The 20,884-nt window shown below is 44.6% G+C and overlaps 1 protein-coding gene across 1 annotated transcript in view; it reads left to right on the forward strand.

Annotated features, from left to right (window-relative positions):
- Nucleotides 1–20,884, forward strand: part of LOC138283399 (cholesterol side-chain cleavage enzyme, mitochondrial-like) — a 62,237-nt gene that overhangs the window by 14,759 nt on the left and 26,594 nt on the right. The window contains exon 3 of the mRNA XM_069221366.1: nucleotides 17,046–17,206. Coding sequence (XP_069077467.1) covers nucleotides 17,046–17,206 — 161 coding nt within the window. The remainder of the gene's footprint in view (nucleotides 1–17,045; nucleotides 17,207–20,884) is intronic.

A 20,884-nucleotide genomic window follows, 5' to 3' on the forward strand; every position in this document is an offset into this window, starting at 1 on the left:
AAGCAACAGGTCAAGAGCAAATTGAGATATGACAATCTGAAAAGAGTTAAGGAGGTTCAATTTGGTATGGGTGATGTAGTTAGAGTAAAAAAACCTCAGGGGAAGGGAAAGGGATTGTCAAGTTTTTTTCCCACTGCCAAGGTGGTCAGAGTATCCAAACATTCTGTTATGGTTGAGGGTGGAAAATGGTGGAATAAGAGGAATGTGGCGAAAGTGATAGATGTAGCCCCTGGGGTAAAACATTCAGGTGTTTGGGCTGATGTTGAGTTGAAAGATAGTGGTTATGATGGCGGTGCCTTAGGTAGAGGATCAGGTGAGAATGTGGGGTGTGGTAGTTCTCCACATGAAAGAGGATGTGTGTTTTCTGGGCAATTTAGTGATCTAGGAAGAGGGTCAGGAGAAGACCTACGGGAAAATAACATGCATGACGGTCGTGGAAATTTTGGCATAGGAAATACTGCGGGGTGATGGGTGAGGGTGAAGTTTAAAGGTTGGAGGAAGGTGTTAATCTGGAGGGAGTGATGGGTAGGCCCAAAAGAAATGCTGTTAGACCCAAATATTTAAATCAGTTTGTGACGTATTAGGTATTTAGGGAGGCAGTGGGATATTGCCTTTATTGCTTATGTACAACTTGCCGTTATTGCCTATGTATAACTTGTTTTTCATTTCTTAGTCTATGTATGGAATGTTTAGAATGTTTATAGGGATTTTTCATTTCCAATGAATCTTTTGTATATTTTAATGTAGCATAGTAGGGAATGTGTAACATATGTGTTTGTATTTGTTCTGTTTGTTAAGGGGGAAGATGTGTTGTGTTTTAAAATGTGCTATTGTAATTCGTTGTTGGGTGTGGGCAGTGTACCTTTATGGAAGGCTGGGTGTGTGGAGTTCTGATGACTTCATCGGCTCCCGAGTCAGTTGCTGTACTTGGAGCTGTGAGGACGTTGGTGTTGATGTGGAAATAAACTTCGCGTTCAAGAATATTCCTTCTCCGTTTTTCCCTTCTTTTGGATACAACATGCACACAAGAGTTTAACCACCTCATTGTTGAAGTGACTTCCTCTATCTGATTCTAAAGATATCAGGAACCCAAAACGTGGTATCAATTCCCTAAGCAGCAACTTTGCTACCGTGAGGCTGTCATTCCTACGTGTGGGGTATGCTTCAATCCATTGACTAAAGATACACATAATCACCAACACGTATCTCAACCCTCCACACACAGGCATCTCAATAAAATCCAATTGCATTCTGCTAAATGGACCTCCTGCTCTCCCAATGTGGCTCAAATTCACCACTGTCCCTTTCCCCGCATTCATCTGCTGGCAGATGATGCACCTGTGATAAATCATTTCTGCAGCTTGTCTGAATTTTGGGTTAAACCAATCAATTTTGAACAACCTGATCATGGCGCCTCTTCCAAGATGTGCTTGACCATGGTAGAACCTTACAAATTGTGACAAAAGACTGTTTGGCAAAACCATCTTCCCCTCATCTGACACCCACAAATCATCAGGTCTCTGTACACATTGCATTTTAAGCCAAGAACGTTTCTCATCTCTACAGCACGTCCCTGCAACAATTTTAATTCTTCCATTCTGTCAACCACCCTTAAGGCATAACCTGTGCATGTCTCATTCTCTGTTTCAGTTAGCAATTCCCACTGATCTTTGAACGATATACAGTTCAATGCACAAAACCTTGCGACTTGATCTGCATAACCGTTTCCCATTGACACAAAATCTTGGGACTTTATATGAGCATTGCATTTCACCACGGCAATTTCAAAAGGTAACTGAATCGCGTGCAACAACTCCTTTATTCTTTCACCATTTTTCACTGGGGAACCAGAAGAAGTCATGAAACCCCTCTTAGACCATAGCTGGCCAAAATCATGGACAATTCCAAATCCGTACCGACTATCAGTATAGACAGTGACTTTCAATTTGTCAGCGGCATGGCATGCCCTGGTAACAGCAACCAATTCACCCACTTGAGCAGGGTATACTCTTTCGAGCCAAGATGCTTCTAGGATGCCAGTGATTGTGCACACAGCATATCCGGCTCTCAGTACTCCTACTGAGTCTCTCAGGCATGAACCATCAACAAAGATAATGTAATCATTTTCTTCCAATTGGGTATCTTTAATGTCAGGTCTTGGTTTGGTGCACAGTTCTGTTACCTCAAGACAATCATGTTCTACCTCTTCAACATCATCAACATCTGTACTCTCATTTGGAAGTAAAGTTGCCGGGTTCAATACAGTACAACGCTTCAATGATACATTAGGTGACCCTAATATAATTGTCTCATACTTGGTCAGGCGAGCATTTGTCATATGCTGAGTCTTTGTTCGAGTGAATAGTATTTCGACTGAGTGTGGGACCATTACTGTTAAAGGATGTCCCATCACTATGCCTTCACACTGAGTAAGGCTTTGACCAACTGCTGCAACTGCACGCAGACAACCTGGTAAGGCTGCTGCAACAGGATCCAAAGTAGCTGAAAAATACGCTACTGGGCGGTTTGCACCTCCATGGACCTGTGTCAGGACAGACAAAGAACAAGCATCACGTTCATGACAAAACAGGACAAAAGGCTTCGTGTAATCAGGCATACCTAAAGCTGGAGCCCTGCACATACATTCCCTCCGCTCGATGAATGCCTTTATCTCTTTCTCGGACATATTTATAGTATCCAGGCTATCCTTAACCTCTTTAACTGTCAACCTCACCAATGGCTTAGAAATAATCGAGAAGTTTGGAATCTACTGGCGACAGTAGCCCACCATTCCCAGGAACATCCTAACATCTCTCTTGGATGTCGGGGGATTCATCTGCAATATGGCTGTCACCCTTTCTTTGGATATTCTCCTCGACCCTTTCTCAATCAGATGACCTAAGTATTTCACCTCTTTCTGACAGTATTGCAGCTTCTTTGGGGACACCTTATGCCCATTCTTTCCCAAGTGGTTCAGTAAGGCTGCAGTCATCTTTAATTTTGGATGCAATCAACAAATCAGCAATTTACTGCACTAAAGTCAAATTAAAAGGCAGTTCCAATGATTCCAAGTCTTTCTTCAGGATCTGATTGAAGATGGATGGCGATTCCGAAAACCCTTGAGAAATTCGACACCAACTGTAAACTTTGAGCAAGAATTTTAAACTGAAGAGAAATTGGCTATCCTCATGAAGAGGCACCGAAAATAACTCTTGAGAAAAAGTCCACAACCGTGAACCACTCCGCGTCACATGGAACCTGAAACATAATCACAGCTGGATATGGCACTATGGGTTCAACATTTCACCACTATGTCATTACTTTTCCTCAGATCTTGGACAATTCAAACTTTCCCACAAGGCTTTCTCAGTCCCATGATTGGTGAATTACATGGACTGCTCACTACTTCTTTCAAGACCCCTTGCGTCACAAAGTCTGCAATTATCTGTGTCACCTGTATGAGGACATCCTGTGCCATGTGATACTGCGGCACCTGGGGAAACACTGTATTTGGCTTCACCTCTACTTTGACTGGTTCTACTCCTTTTATCAGTCCCACTTCTTTTCCTGTCAAGTCCCACACCTTCTCTGTGACTGTTCCCTGCAACTCTGCTGGCAAATCGGGTACTGTGAACATCGGCAAGAAGCTTATCAGAGAGTTTTCCTCATCTGTCGTTTCCGTCTCTGGCTCTGAGATCTGACAATCATCCCCTTCATCATCACTGTTTGTCTGCACCTCAATTCCTTCATTGGAACACGTTATTGAGCACCTCGTCTTTCACAGTAAGTCTCTTCCCAGTAAGGTCATGGGACTTGAATCACAGACCACAAATCTGTGTAATCCCTGGAAGGTACCAATCTCAACTTGGACCGGATCTGTATTCGGATTAGTCAGGAGTTGATTTGCTACTCCTACCACCTTTATTGTACGCCCAGAAAGAGGCAACTTCGGAACCTCTGCACTTCTAACTGTAGAGCGTGTAGCTCCTGTGTCAACCAAGAATGAAACCTTGTGACCCATCACCTTCCCTTGCACATAAGGTCCCCTCTTATCCACTTCTGTGGATGCTGCAAGCTTGCACTCCTCGCTATCTGAACAGTCATCTGACCATTCATCGTTTATTCCATTCTCTCCACGCAATGGGAATTGTTGTACTGCATTATTTTGACTGACCTGTGACCTGTTGAGGAAGCATCACCTGTTGCTGTCCCATTGGAGCTAGAGGCACCTGCATTTGCTGTCTAGGTACCACTGGAATCTGCTGTTGCACCTGCTGCATCTGCACTGGTTGTACACATGGCATTTGCACCTGTTGCATTGGTTGAAGACCCTGCATCTGAACCATGTTATTCTGAAAATTTGGATTTGGACCCCTCACTCTTGGTCCTTTAACATTTTGAAATGTACCGATATGATTGCTTTCTTGAACAACACCTTCGTGCACCATCATCGGACATTCCCACTTCCAGTGCCCCACACCCCCGCACGCATGGCATGGTAACACCTTCTTCATCCATTGCACATCATTTTGAACCACTACAGTATTCAGATCTGGACCACGGTTCACAAAACCTCCTCGACCTCTGCCTCTCACTTGCATCTGAAACATTCTGTTTCGCTGCGGCTGCTGCACCATCTGCTGCACTCCATTTCCCTCCATCCCTGCTTGAGCTGCCTTAATTTGCATCACCATCACCTTTTCTTTTAACTTCCTCTGCTTCAACTCAATCTCGTCACTACAGTATTTCGCATGCTGGAACACCTCATCAATCGGCTTCGCTTGCCAACAGATCAAATGATTCTTAATCATCTGACTAATCTGTGGTCTCAGTCCTTCAACAAACCTAAACACCAGGTGATTCATGTCTTTCGGCTCTATGATCTCTGTGCCACTGTAATGCTTGAACGCTTTCAACAACCTCTCATAGTAAGCATGTATCGACTCTTTGCCTTCTTGTGCCGTTCGATCAATCTTTTGCCAAACAATATTCTGCTGCAACACTTTCTGCTTCAAAAATTCCATCACCTTGTAGTACAGTTTCATCACTTCAGGAGACGGTGCTCCTGTAGCTTTGTCCCTTGCCGGTTCTGCTGTCGGCCAATCCACACTTCTTTTACACTCAAGCCACAAATCAGCTGGAACAATGATCTCAAACAGTGTATTTAAGTCTTCCCAAAGACATTTCGCGAGCTTCACAAACCTGTCTGCCTGTTGATACCACTCTATCAGCTTCTACCTCAATCTGGGGAAGTCATTTGTGAAAGACAAAATGTCACCTCTAGACCATGGTACATGGACCAGAACCCCTCCAGCTGTCTCTCTCATGGGTAACATTTTTATTGTACCAGTATCCGACAGAGTTTTCACCTGCTGTTGCTGCTGCTCTATGCAGTCACTTTTTCCTTTATTTCTTCTCTTTGCCCATCTGCCTTCCCACTTCTCTAATGCTCCCCAAATCTGAGCACTCTGTAGTATTTCCTTAAGGTGTGCCTTCATCCCAGTAGACCTCATGTGGTCAAAATCTTTAGGTTCAAAATCTAGCCTATAGCTCCTCTTCAGATGTTTGATATTGTCCAAACCTATGTCGTATTTATCTTCCACGTTCGCTAACCTCTGGTGCACTTTGCTCACCTCTTTAGTTATCTTGGGGCACAAATATCTCAATTCTGCTTCAGTGTATGATTCTAATCTATTAACTCCCATGCTTCCTTCGACTAACTTGGTTGCTTCAATACCCAACCTCACAAAATTCAGGTATTCGTCTCTCTCTGACCGCTCTGCTGTTGCAAGAGTAGTCTGTGGTGAATTCAACTTGTCTAACCATTCATTCAATTGTTGCGCTGTTAACCCTTGCAACGTGATATTTCCAGCGTGCATCATTGATTGTTGTGGCACATTCGCACTTGGGATCTGCGGAGTCAGCAATCCCAAACCTGATTGTCTCATAGTATCTGTAAGAATCCCTATCGGACTAAAGTCTAACAGGGACCTAGACCTCTCTGCCATCTGGTCTACTGGAGTTGTTCCTTGAGAGCTCCCTATGAACCCTCCTCTTGTCATCTCTTGGGTCATTACTCCCTGATCACACATGCTGGGCCTGTCCTGCGCGTACAATGGTACTGGCGGACCAACAGTAATAAGCAAAGATATGGCAGTGGGTGCCTGTCTACGTCCCAAGGCCTGTGGAACATTAACTCCAATATTCTGACTCATTGCAGGTGTGGTGGCTGACTGCGGTCCTGCGACCGAAGTGTAACTCGGAACCATCTGTTGCTGCGGCTGCGGCAGCAGAAGTGGAGTTGGCTCAATTTGCACTAACTTTGATCTCGTATATGCTGGATCAGGCGGCACCATCAAACTCGTAGTAGTCTCTAATACCGGAACATCAGGGTAGAGTCTCTAAACCGGTGGTGGCTGCAACTGTGGCTGCATCTCTGGTGCAGTGGATACACTAACACCATTCTGTATCAGGCTGGTGTTGCTACAGTATTTACCTGTATCTGGTTTGTTACTCCCTGCGTCTGCGTTGAATTTACAGGACCTGCACTAGTACTTGGTCTATTGTCATCTATTGCATATGGCAGTGGTCAATCATGTAACAACTGATTAAGAAACTCATCATCATCCGAGTCGTCTGCATCTACCCAAGACTTCTTAGTCTCCTTCTCCTTGCTAGAGCCCTTGTCCGTTTTGCCAGTAGCCTTTCTTCCCTGTGTGCTAGCTTCTTGAGTTATTGCCGGGAACATTCTAACTCCGTCTATTATTTCCCTTCTCCACATCCTAGTCTCACTATCCCATCTAGCCTCCGCTAGTATCTTTTCTGCTTTCCTCATTCTCCTCTCAAATTTCTGTTGCTGTTGTCGTATTGCCATCAGTTTCCAAATAGCTAACGCCTCAAACTGTGCTGGCCTCGGAGTTGGCTTTTGCTCATTAACACCCTCCGCAAATTTTCCAAATTCCTTATATTGAACGTTCCGTGCTCCGGAAACACCAAGCATCCTTCTTTCTCTTTCATTTTGCACCATTGCTTTAGCCAAAGACATGGCGCTACTCCCTTCTCCTCCATGACGGCATAAGCTGGAGTATCCTCTGGTGATGTAGGTTCCCCCACACTCGCTGTAATGTACACATCTTCCCTCAAAGCGCTCCTTAAAGCCTTGAAAAACCTCATTTTTGCATCTTTTATTTTGTTTAGAATCGAATCAGGAAGTGACTTTAATTCCCAGAACCCCTTTCACCTGCCTTCTCAACCAATTGCCTCTCACGGACGGCTGCCAACCCGTGCGTGACCCTTCTCTACAACGGACCTATCCCAGTGCGGCTCCAATGAAGTCACACTCACACACACTGCGGCTGACAAAGTCTTGCGGCTTGTCTTCCTCACTCTTAATTCACACCGAACTAATGCAATATATTGCGAGCACTTTTAACAACAAAACTCAAATTTGCCGGTTTACTACAGGAAGGGTAACACAATCGCTTCAGAACTTTACAGAGATTTCACTTGAAGCCTCGGCCGCTACTCTCTCCTTCTCAGATCCCGCACTCGCAAGCAGAATTCGACCCGCAAATTTTACTCTCGACTTGTCAATGGCTTGTTCTAGTGCACTTTAGAACTTACCAAATCTCCATCTAAGGTTTTCACTCACACACTTTGACTCAAACTCGACTTGTCAACCATGCCCGATTGACCTATTAAACCGTGCAAATTACAACATAAGCCAAGTGTCTCATACACTTATCAATATACTCCGGAGTCTTAGACCACGCAGGGTCTGGACATCACCAACAACCACGTGGACAATTTTTTAGCACAAAGCGCCACACTCACATGAAGTTCGCTGACTTCCCTACTCTCATACTGTGGAGTACGCACACTCCTACTAAAACATCACCTGGCCTAAATTCTCACAAACACTCACAATTCACCTGCGATATGCATAAGCTGTGCAAGCGCAAATTCTACGTCACGCATACTATCACTAGAACGCCGAGAACATACCCAACTCACTTCGGCAAGCTCTGAGATTCCGGGAAAGTCATTTGGGATTTAGGGGCACATCATCTCTCCAAGTTGCATTATCTCAAAACAGTTTTCAACAATGGTCCCTCGTCCTAGGGCCCCAAAGAGCCCAAACCGTCCTCTGCTACCAGAACTGATAACGCGTCCCAATCTAGCCAATTTCCTCACTCTGAGACTTGTTTTAGGCCGATGAATCTTTTGACTCTGATTGGAGACTCCTTAGGACGAGATATCTATTCAACAGTTCAATCAATAGATCAATAACCTCATCAATATTCACAATAACTAATCAATCGAATTAATTAATGACATTAGTAAGAATCGAACCACACCATGACCTTTCAGTCATGAATAACCACACAACTTTAGCAAGGTTTATGATATTTATTCCCTATTTGTTACACTCTACTAGCAAGTTTATTAGTCTCAATACCAGCAAACACATCAACAATGTCACAATATGGCAACTTAAATAAGCCTTTATCAAAGCAAAGATCATAAACATCAGAACAAAACACAATGTCAACATGGGTTAACTTTAGCAGAGTATCATTAGCACATTTATTCAACAAAGCATAGAATCAGTCATTTGTCTATTTGCATCCGAATTAGTGAATTCCTTAGCTAACCTCTAATTAGCATTGGCATGTTGGGCTTCATGCAAAACGATTTAGCAACACAGATTTAGAAAAACATCTAACTATGGCTTCTATCAAAAGAGCAGTTGGTACCTAGAGAGAAAAGGCAAATAGACAATTACAATACATCATCATATAGTTACCCTCCGTAATGGGTCAGCATACAGAGTGAGTCTTCGTCCTCAGGACATCAGTCGATTCGCACCCAGCCAGTATAAGCAGCAAAGTTCAGCAGTACAGGGCAAAGTAAGGCACTTCCCTCATAAGGAGGAAAAGTAAGTATCAGGCAAGACAAGAGCTGAGGATGGTTTGTAAAACCAAACAGCAAAGTCTTTAAGACAGAAGGATTGTAGTAACAGTATGAATGTCTCTATAATGGCGCAGTAATGGCAAAGTGGCTTAGAATGGCTCGTAATGGCTGATTTCTCCTTCTGACACCCCGTTATATCAAACTTGTCGAACAAGTCTCTAATTTCCAATTGGGCAAGTTTTGGTGCATCGTTATCTTTAACCAATGATCTGTCGATTATTTTACTAGAATTTTCACTTAAGACAGTTCTCACGTAGTTGATTGGCTCCTGTAATTGACGTCTCCAACTGGTAGAATGTCAGATGCAAACTTTTATTCTCACAAATTCAGTCAGTAGTCCCATTGTCCATACCTGTTTAGACGACCTTGGGCCAGATGTAGCAAACGTTTGCGACTCGCAAACGGGCCGAATCGCAATTTGCGACAGTGCAAAATCGGAAATGGGATGCAAAAAGCCCAATTCCGACTCGCAAAAAGCGATGTGCCCCGTTTGCGAGTCGCACCCGTTGCGACCCCCTTTTGCGACCCGCAATGTGCGAGTCGCAATTTGCGAGTCGCAACCCATATGCAATTGCAACTCGCAAATTGCGACTAGTCGCAAAAAAACCAGTTTGCAAGTTTCATTTACCACTAACTCAGAGCAGGTGGTAACCATTACCAAAGTATAAAAGGAGACCCAGAAGGCATCTGGGTCACTCAAGATGGCGGACATATACCTGATAGCAGTGAGGAGGAGAGTCTACGCAGCCCAGCAGAGGAGGAGGAGGGGCCACAGACAGGAGAAGATATATAGAACAAGGCAGACCCTTTTCCAGCAAACTGAAGAGGAGATCTATGATAAATACCGCCTTAGCAGCGCTGCCATTCTAGAATTAATAGATTTACTAAAACCACAGCTAGAACACAAGACTCTGCGTGGCTGCGCCATCCCTACGCATGTGCAAGTACTATGCGCACTGCACCTCTTGGCCTCAGGGAGCTATCAGGGGGTCATTGCCGTGGCAGGTGGGGTATCCCAAAGTGCAGTGTCAAGGTTCCTCAGGGCATTCCTAGATGCCTTAGTAGCGCACAGGTCTCAGTTCATATACTTACCAAGGAATGAGGCAGAAATTAACAGCACGAAGCTGGACTTTTACCGCATTGCCCACTTCCCCCATGTCATTGGATGTGTAGATGGGACACACATTCAAATATGCCCCCCCGCTAATCTGGAACATATTTTCCGCAACAGAAAGTGTACCCACTCACTCAACATACAGGTTGTTTGTGATGCCCATTACGTCATCACGGACATCGTAGCTAAGTTTCCAGGCAGTACCCATGACTCATACATTTTTAGACATAGTGGGATACATCAACGCCTGGAATGTGGGGAGTTTGGAGACGGATACCTCCTAGGTAGAGCTGCATACACCTTGCAGACATACACACAGGTCACTGTGCATGACTATCTGGACTTACTAACAGTGTACTTTTGTGCCCAACAGGTGACAGTGCATATGCTCTAAGGCCATGGATCATGACTCAATTTTTAACACCCAGCAATGATTCAGAGAGGCAATACAACAGTGCGCATAAGAGGACCAGGAACCTCATAGAGCGCACCTTCGGACTCCTGAAGGCAAGATTCCGATGCCTCCACCGCAGCGGAGGCGCCCTCCAATACACCCCCATTACCGCCTTCAAAATTGTGGTCGCATGCGCCATCCTCCACAACATAGCCACCAGACGTGGGCTACCTCTCACCCCTGCAGACCCAGATCCTGATGAGGAAGAGCAAGAACAACCACACCGCCATCATGGGGATAGGAGTCTAACTAATCAAGGCAGACTGAGATGGGAACACATTGCAACGCAATATTTTGGACGGTACGTGTAAACTCCCACCATACTCACCCATTAACCAAACACTCCTTTTGTTAAGTGGAAGAAAAATAACTGTTTTAATAATGTAATGCATGAACTATATACAAGATGAAATTGTCCATGGGCAGGGAAATGCCAACCACTCATGTGGCACATTAAAGCCATGTGCCACATTTGTTTGTCCGGGCTGTTGGCTAACTTCTCCTGCCCCTCCTGCCAGCCTGGCTGGTCCCAGCCGCATCTATGGTGCTCTGCCTCCCACTCCATAGCACCCTACTGTCAGTGGCAGATACACTGCTCACTGTGGAGCCCTCTTCACTATCTTGGGGTGTTTCCCTGGTGGCCCTCGACATCTCACGTGTCTCCATTAGTTCTATGATATGTGTGAGACGTCCCAGGCCCCTGGCAACATCCCCAGCAAAATGGCCCATCTCAATTTGCAGGCCAACTGTCCTCCTCGACAGGCCTGTTGTGTTGATGGCTAGCCTGCCGATTGATGTGGCCATCCTGTCCAGTCTTAACATAATCTGCCGATCCCTGCGCCGCTCAGCCTCTGCCTGACCCAGCAGTCCGGCCGCCAGTTCCCTGATGGCAGAGGCAATGTCCCCAGTGTTCTGGCACATCAGGTCCATCCGCCTGTTGAGGTGCTGCATGCTTGCATGGTTTTGTCTTTCAATGCGGTGCAGCACCCCACTGATCCTGCCCAATATTGTGTTCTGCAGGCGCTGACCCCGCAGCAGATGTGCCTCACTGCTGGTTGGAGGATGAATCCGGAAATCAGACGCTCTTGCCCTGCGACGCCTGCGCAGTGGTGGCTGCCCTGTCCTCGCACCTCTATCCTCCCTGGCTGTTGCTGGGGCAGCTCCTGGCGTTGCTGTTGCAGCAGGCGTTACAACTGCAGGAATGCTGCTGACTGTGCATGTGGGGGTGCTGGAGGGTCCTGGGGTGTCCTCCTGGGCCTGGGTGCTTGGGGTGTAGGGGGTGTCTTGCTGGAGACCTGTGGGACATGGGGAACACACTGTCAGTGTCTAGTATCTTTTGCACAATTCCTAATAAACATTTGCCTATGCACTGCCTATTGGACTACATTTCCCATAATGCATCATTCTGGCTTTTTCTCCCCTGAAATGGAGCTAATTTGGTTGTGCATGCACATGTGTACATGGTGGGTGGGGTATGACATTGATAGGGGTACAGGCTTATCACATGGTACTCACCGGTTGATGTGCTGGGCTCTGAAGTGTCCAGGTCCCCAAATCCACACACTGCCTCCGGCTCAAAGGTTTGCTCAATCCTGTCTTCAAGGGGTGTGGGTGGTGGCAAAGATGATGGTCCCCCTCCAGTGCCTCTCATCTCCCGGAGCCTTTCTGCCACCCTCTCCTTGGTCCGGGAGCGGAGGTCATACCACCTCTTCCTTATGTCCTCAATTGTCCTGTGGCTCACCCCCAGGGCATTGATTTTCTCTTGCATTTCCTGCCAGATTTTCTTTTTGGTGGCCTCTGGAACAGTGAGGGCAGCTCTCCCAAAGAGCTCATCATGGTGCTGACAACATTCTTCGGTCAGCACCTCAAGCTCCCTCTCAGAGAATTTAATTTTCCTTTTTCGGGGGGTTCCCTCCATGGCTGCTGCAGCTAGCTCAGTGTGCAGACTGGCAGTTGTAAAAGGGTGTGGTCCAGCCTCCTCCCAGGTGTATTTGTTAACTTCCTGGCTGTGATGTCATCATCATGTGCCAGGAAGTGTTTCCAGAGTGTTTTGGTGTGCTTTCTGGAGTGTTCTGCTGCACCTGCAAGCAATTTTGAGGGAACTCGCAATTTGCGACACCAACTCGCTAATTGCGAGTTCGTTTTTTGCACACTCGCAAACAGCGACCTCGCAATCTGCGGACTCGCACACAGCGTTGCGAGTCCGGATGCGAGTCGCTAAATCGGACCGGTTTATTTCCTGGCATACCAAATTGCGAGTCGCATTTTGCGAGTCGCATTGACTCGCAAAATGCGACTCGCAATTTTTATTTTTCCTACATCTGGCCCCTTGTACCTGTTGCGAATTACACTGTTGCAGTCGGCAAGAATGTCTCCTTGAGCAAGTCAGGTCTCATGAGAAAGAATTTACTACGGGTACACACACATCTCCAGCTTCTGGAAGAGAACAGTTTCATCCTTCAGCAAGTCAGCACATTTCACGTTAGAAAAACACATTTAATGTGAGACCAGGCAGCTAGGCCCAGACCCTTGCTAACTAAGGCCTAGTGGTTAATTTAGCAAGACCTTAACATATAACTCTCAAAACTAATACAAATCACACATTAGTACTATTATTAACTCATTATTAGTCAATTTCATTAATCATCGTATAAATTGGTGGGCACATTTCAAACATGTACATTAATTTTCAGGTTAATACATTTTCTATGCAGCTTCATTATGCATTGTCCTACAAGCACTCCATATTAATATTGATTAAAAAAAACTACACTCCATCACAGTTTAAATCTGGACCTCAAGTGGAGTGAGCTTGTTCCTTGTTTTTTAAAAGGCTATTCCCTTTACATTTGCATTATGTCTTCACAATAGTAAAAAGCAACTAGGTGTTCCTTCCAGCTTTACTCTTCTTTTCGTGCTTGCAGCCTGTCATATGAAGTCTTCAGCATGCCAATCCATCAGGGGAAGAAATATGCGTTAGTAACCTTCTTTCTTTACAGCGATTTTCTTTTGTTGCTTTCTCTCTGTAACATCTGCAGATTCACAAGGACCTTTGAGTATGGGTTCAGTGTACAAAAAGCTTGTGATGTTTCAGGTCAGTGACCAAGCTGGATGCTATTTGTTCTGCACGTCATCTCTTCCTTTTTATCCAAGTTGAAGATGTTGTCCAATATTGTAAGTGAAACTCCCACTGTGCAACACACTCTTTATCAGCTGGTATGTGGCAGGGCCTCTTCTCAAACAATTAGTTTGTGCTTTAGCAGACGTGCTTATCGCCATTCCTGGGAATGAAAATAGGGATGTCTAGGTGACTGTGGGGTGCTGGAAATGAGAACTGACGTTCACTTGCGGGATTGCATAAATGTCGCTAAAAGTTCCATATAAGATCACTTCAGGGGATTAAATGGAACTTGTAAAGTTAAGCTTGTATGTATATATTTCCACCTTATCAGGGAATTAGGCTTCTCCGGACTGACATATCAGCAGAATGCTGTAGTGTCTCGCTTATGATGCTGTAATCTTGGCAACACATCTTAGTATTAGAAAATACACACAGTTTTCATTTCAACTATTGGTTACCTCTACCCCAAGAAGTGTGTAATGTGGGTGAAGTGACAAACCATATCAGGGTGATGAAAAAAAGATTATGAAGTATAGTATGGGACAAAAAAGACAGGAAAAACTGAGGGTTTGGCTAAAGAGGAGCACGACAAGATAAATTAAGAAACTTTGGTATCACCACAGACAATTATCAGAACCCAAGAGAACATGTGAAAAAGGGAAATCAGAAGGAATAAGGCGGGACATAAACGGGACCTGTTAATATGATATTGGGAAAAAGAACATCAGAGAATAGTAGGGGGCAAGAAAGTATTGCATGGGAAGCATGATATCAAGATTTTGAGGCATGCATGTAAAAATAAAATATATAATGGAAAACGAGAGCTAAGGTAGAAAATGATGAATCACGCAACAAAGTAGACCAAAGGATATGAATGAATGAGACCGGCTTTTGTGGGATGTGAAGGCAAAGACTAAGCAGTTCGGCTATGTTCTTGCAGAAACAAATATTAGGGAACACAGGATTCAAGACAAAGGAGATTGAGACACTAGGCAGACAAAAAGGAGATTCTGAGGCAAGAAAAAGGAGAATGGGAAGCATTTACTTCAATTTAAGCTTAGGAATATTTGGTTAGCTCTGTGCCGCAAACATCAGTCAAACCCAGGACATACCACACAAATACAAAGTGAGTATAAAGTAGACAAATCTCACCATATGCGTTGAATACACATGCCCACTCAACACTTTCCTCCAAAAAATGCTGAACTCACACCACACAGAACCATGAGCACAACATGGCACCAAGGCCCTATAGTTGGCAAAGAACTTCCACATCAACATCACATCCTTCTCTTACCTAACATATATCGTAGAACCATTCAGCTTAAGTTAACTGAAACATACCTTATCACAATAAACAGAATGCATGATTGGATAGATGAAAGACGAGAGGTGTATGGAATGGGTTAGCAATGAAAATCCTAGTAGAATATTAGGTGGTGCAAAAAATAGTTAAAAATGTTGTTTATTACAATTAGTCATGATGCCTAGTGCCCACTGGACTTCATATTGAACCATCTGCACTGAAATAGGAGGAATGCTATGCATAAAGCAATTATGATGCTTTGAAGAATATAAAAGCAGGTACTAGTAATGACAATAAAGGAAAGATGTTTTTTTACTGTGTTCCTTAAAGATCGGTTGAGTAAGAGCTTTATCTATGTAGGTACACTTCCAGGACTGTTAGGACACTGATGGGACAGTGGTACTGCAGGATATAATGGATGAGCTTTGGCAATGTTATATGTAGATGTATTTCTAAACTAGCTAGGAGATTCGCAGATATGAATCGAAAGTGGTATCTCATGGCTCATAATTAAAAGATCATCTTCTACAGTACTCTTGAGAGAACAGGTGTATGATTCCTGTATGGCAGACAGCTAGCTCACTGAAGCCTTCAAGTACACAGCATGAGCAGACACCTCTCTATCCGAAGAAAACCCTAAAAATTGGCAGTTGCGGCTCTACTAAATCACACTGGTCTATTACTCAATTCAATGTGGGTGCACACTCCGTGAGGCCCAACTGCCACAAATCTCCTATAATACAATGGTACGAAACTTCAGCGTGAGTGAGAACCCTAATGAAGTCCCATGGCAGGGAAAAATAAGTTGGCTGGGCCACCACCTTGCATGCTTACAATAACGAAGAAGGCTGGAATAAGATTATGTTTATTGAAAAACAAAAGGAAGAAACAAATATAAAACAATTGATAACATCCTTGGCTTGGATGTTCCTTTTTACTGATGAACTGGTTGTGGATGTTCATTTGACCATCACCTAAGGAATATTATTGATGGACATTGTTGATACAAGAGATAGTGATAGTTAGGCATTTGGAATGACTTCCCTACATTTGATTGGTACCTCTCCATCTGAAGCATGTTGGTAAGGTTCTATTTATTAAAGTGTGAGGGGGAGATCCATTAATACTTGGGGCTTTTTTACAAGGCTGTCGGTCCAAGGACCGAAAGCCTCATGGTGACTGTCGGACTGCTGCAACTGTGGTGGTCTGACTGCCACATTACAACCCTGGCGAGCGGTCCCACCAGGGGACCGCTCTCCCCATCAGCAACATGGTTTGCAACATGGTGACGATGGTTGGAGTACTCAGCCAGGGTGGCACTGAACTCGGCAGCGCCTGGCTGATTACAGCTCAGCTGTCTGCCAGCCAAAGGCAGGTGGAAAGCCAGTGCTATGAGCCACAGGGGGGCCCTGGCACTGCCCATGGCATGGGCTGTGAAGGGTCCCCCTTGCCCAGCACCTTCAGAATGCGCACTGTCTGCCCTGCAGTGCAGACAGTGTGCATTCCAATGGTGCTGGTGTGCTCCAATATTGGCTTCAGCTCCCTTAAAGGAGCTGAGGCCAATATTGTAGCACTGTTGCTACTGTCAGCCCAGCGGGAACGCATAATACAATGTTCCCGCCAATCATCAAGGCTGTAACATTGTAATACGCTTGGGGAGGATGCCACCAGTATGATGGCGGCATCCCCTCACTGAGTTTGGTGGTCGGCTCGTCCGTCCAGCAAACTCATAATGAGGCCCTTGGACTATTTTCCCAACTTTTTACTCAAATGGCTGAAAGCCTATGATTACAACATGTAAATAGAATTCCTCTGTGGGGCTCCAGAAGTTGATTTTCTTGACACGTTGAAGATTCTCTGGCTGACTGAATTACTCTGTCACTTCAAAAAATCCTTCAGCTTGAATCAATTCTTTCAATCCAGTGGTTCTAATTCCCTATTGGTGTTAACTGAGAAAGCTTTCCTGTCCATCCTCATCTGATCTGCAGTCTCTCCGTCACGTATCTTCCCCTCATCTACTGAATAAGCCTGGATTCACTGTACATTTAGTTGGTGTTTACTCTCTCTATTTTTACAGCGGACAAATGCATCCATAACATCTACATGGATCTGAAGCTCAACCAGAAGAACAGAAACAAATACAGTGGAGTTCTAGCTAATCTCTTACTGCAGGACAAACTACCCATTGATGACATCAAGGCCACTGTGACAGAACTGATGGCCGGAGGCGTAGATACGGTAAGAAGGAAACGCAGGAATGAGACTGTGATGGTGACAATCACTGCCTCTTTTCAATTTTCATCAAGTATTCCAATCAAGTACCATTTATTAGAGCACTAGATCATCTTGCTGCAAGTATCATTTTAAGAACTTTTATGATGAGGAAAAGAAGAACTACCATAAAATAAAAAACAAACAAATAAAGCGATTAAAAGATTCCTTATTCGTACTACTCTTTTTAATATTTTATCTGTGAGAAATTGGGATGTTGGTTGAGGAGGGTGAAAGGCTACTCAAGCCATAGCCACAGTCCTTGTCCAATTGAACCACAAAAAATCACTTAACTAACCTGTGCATAATCCTCCGGTAGCTTAACACAAAGCAGTCAGGCTTAACTTAGAGGTAATGTGTAATGTATTTATGTAGCACACAAGACGTAATAAAGAGAAAACATAACACAAGAAAAATCCCAAACCAATTTAGAAATAATTACAAAGCTCCACTCCCAGTTATCTGGTCGTGCAAGACCAGGTGAATGTCACAAGTTTAGTCTGACCGTGATGAAGCACAGCCCGGATATAGGGAGCAGGATTGTCCAGCTGAAAAGGTTACCTTCTAAAACCTAGGGGAAAGAGATCCATTCATGGTAGAAGACCATAAAGAGCAGGAGGATCGTTTCGCATGTTGTTGCCGTAGTGTGAAGAGCAGGCCGGGCTTCACAGAAGGTCATTGCTATAGCGTAGCAATCCTGTCAGGTGTTGAGGAAGGTTGTTGCTGGAGATTTGTATACATTTTTATTGTGAGCTGTCGATACTGCAGCTCGAAGTGCAGATCTCACATTTGCAGTCGTCGCTGTCGGTCCCCGCAGTGCAAAGAGTTGGGTTCATTGGAGTTTTGTGAAGGCGATAGGCATGGGTGGCAGAATCATGGTGTGAACAGGCTCATTGAGGTTGCAACAAGCCCAAAACTTCAGGATTTCTCATTTATTTGAAGGGGGAGTTCAACTGACGCAACTCCAAACGTCCAAGATCTAATGGTCACCTCTTGGGATCTGGAACACACTCCAGCAGAGGCCAGCAAGGCTCAGGCAGGTCCAGTTGCAAGTTCAGGTAGCTAGTCAGTGAGGCAGATGCAGGGAGGCCTCTCTTTGTCCCTGTAGCTCAAAACAGTAGGTCAGTCAGCTGACCTTTGAAGCCACTTCAGCCTGGGAGATGAGAGAGGTAGGCCTTGTAGTAATGGGAAATTAATTTGAGAGTTTTTCTCTACCAAGACATGTAAAGCTTAACAGTACATGTCCAACTTTTTAAATATATTATACTGTTTAGTCTACTCTAGGGGTGACCTATGAATCAAAAAGGAAGGTTTAGGACTGGCAAAAGGTTTATTGTGCCAGGTCGAAATGGCAGATTCGACCTGGCACACAAAGTCTGCAATGGCATATCTGGAACATGTTTGAAAGTCTACTCACGTGGGTGGCACAATCAGTGCTGCAGATCCACTAGTAGCATTTACTTTACAGGCTTTGGCTACGTATAGTACCACTTTACTAGGGACCTACAAATAAATTAAATGTGCCAGTGGGTGTAAACCAATTTTACAATGTTTAAAGGAGAGAGCACATTGAATTTCGCATTGGTTAGTAGTGGTAAAGTGTGCTTAATCCTAAATCCCAACAATAAAAAAATCAGCAAAACAGAAGGTGAGGAAACCAAAAGTTTAGCGGACCAAACTAAGGCTGATTTTCTTTTATTGTTTCAATATAGTACAAACCAACTCCTATAGGGTGGCAAGGCTTTATAACAGGATGTCCGGTGGGTGTTGAAACAGGCATAACTCAATTCAGTAAACATTGTCAATATTCTTCCTTGTTTCTATTTAGAAAAGATATAGAAGAAAGTGTTGTGACCTACTTAGTATAGAAGCAACGTCTATGGCTTCATTACAAGTTTACCAGAAAATATGCTGGTAATCCTGATAACGCATCCGAACCTTGATAATTTAACTTTCAAAGGACACGTTTTAGGCCAATGAATCTTTTGACCACGTTTGGAGACTTACCAGAATGAGGTATCTATTGACATCACAATCAATATAACAATAACCCAATCAATATCAGTGATCAAGAATCAATTGTGCTATCAATAACATTTAAGACAGATTAATATGACCAACGCACCATGACCTTTCAGCCATGAATAATCATACAAATCTAGTAAGAGTTAGGATATTTATTCCCTATTAGTTACAAGCTAATATCATATTTATTAGTCTCAATATCACCAAGCTCATCAAAACCACTACAATATGGCAATTCGAGTAAAACTTTATCAAAGCATAGATCATGAATGTTAAAACAAAGCCCGACGTTAACATGAATCAACTTTAGCAGAGTAGCATTAGTACATTATTCAACAAAGCAAGAATTCTCGTCATTTGTCTATTTGCATTCGGTATTAGTGAACTCCTTAACTAACCTCAAATTAACATCAGCATGTTGGACTTCATGCAAAACAATTTAGCAACACGAATTTGGAAAACATCTAACGATAGGCTCTATCAAAAGAGCAGTTGGTACCTAGACAGAAAAGGCAAACAGACAATTTACAATTTATCACAGATAGTTACCCATCCAAATGGGTCAGCATACAGCGTCAGTCTACGTCCTCAGGACATCAGTCGATTCGCCATCAGCCAGGATAGAAAAATAAGTTTCAGCAAAGCATAGCTAAGAATAGGACGCTTCCCTCATGAGGAGGAGAAGTAAGTATCAGGCAAGGCATAGGTTGAGGATGGTTTGAAGCATAAGACAAAGGCCCTCATTACAACTTTGGCGGGCGGCAACCGCCGGCCGCCAAGCTGTAACCGCCGTTGGCCGCCAATGCGGCCGCACTCCCGCAGTGGCTATTATGACATCCCCGCTGGGCCAGCGGGAGGAAACCGAGTTTCCGCCCGCCGGCCCAGCAGAGATGTCTGCTGTAACATGGGAGCCGGCTCCAAATGGAGCCGGCGGTGTTGCTGCTGTGCAACGGGTCGCGCTTTTCAGACAGTGAAAAGCTGTGTGGGGCTGTGCCAGGTGGCCCCAGCACTGCCCATGCCAAAGGCATGGGCAGTGCAGAGGCCCCCAGGGGCCCCGCGAATCCCCTTTCCGCAAGCCTTTCCATGGCGGTTCCTACCGCCATGGAAAGGCTGGCGGGAAGGGGACTCTTAATACCCTGGGCAGCGCTGCCCTGACGGATTAAAACCGCCGGGACCAACGTGGCAGAAAACCACCTGTCCCGGCGGTGCGACCGCGTCCGCTACCGCCGCGGTCATAGTCCGTGAGTTTGCATCGCCAGCCTGTTGGCGGTGCAACCTCCAAAACAGCCCTGGCGGTCTTTGACCGCCAGGGTTGTAATGAGGGCGATAGTCTCTTAATAAAGAATGCTAGGTAATGTTTTCAGGGGTGGCAAAGTAATGGCGAGGAAGAATGGTTAAGAATGGCTTAAAAAAGGCTCGAAAAAGGTTTGAAAAAGGCTGGTTTCTCCTCGGGTTACGCCGTTATATCAAATCTGTCTAACAGGTCTCTAATTTCCCATTGGGCAATATTTGGTGCATCGTTATCTCTATCCAATAATCCGTCACACACCTTACTAGAATCTTCACCTAACACAGCTCTCATGCAGTTTATTGGCTCCTGTGATTGACGTCTTCATCGGG

The sequence above is a fragment of the Pleurodeles waltl genome, chromosome 3_1 (genome assembly GCF_031143425.1).
Source record: "Pleurodeles waltl isolate 20211129_DDA chromosome 3_1, aPleWal1.hap1.20221129, whole genome shotgun sequence".
NCBI classification, from domain to species: Eukaryota; Metazoa; Chordata; class Amphibia; order Caudata; family Salamandridae; genus Pleurodeles; species Pleurodeles waltl.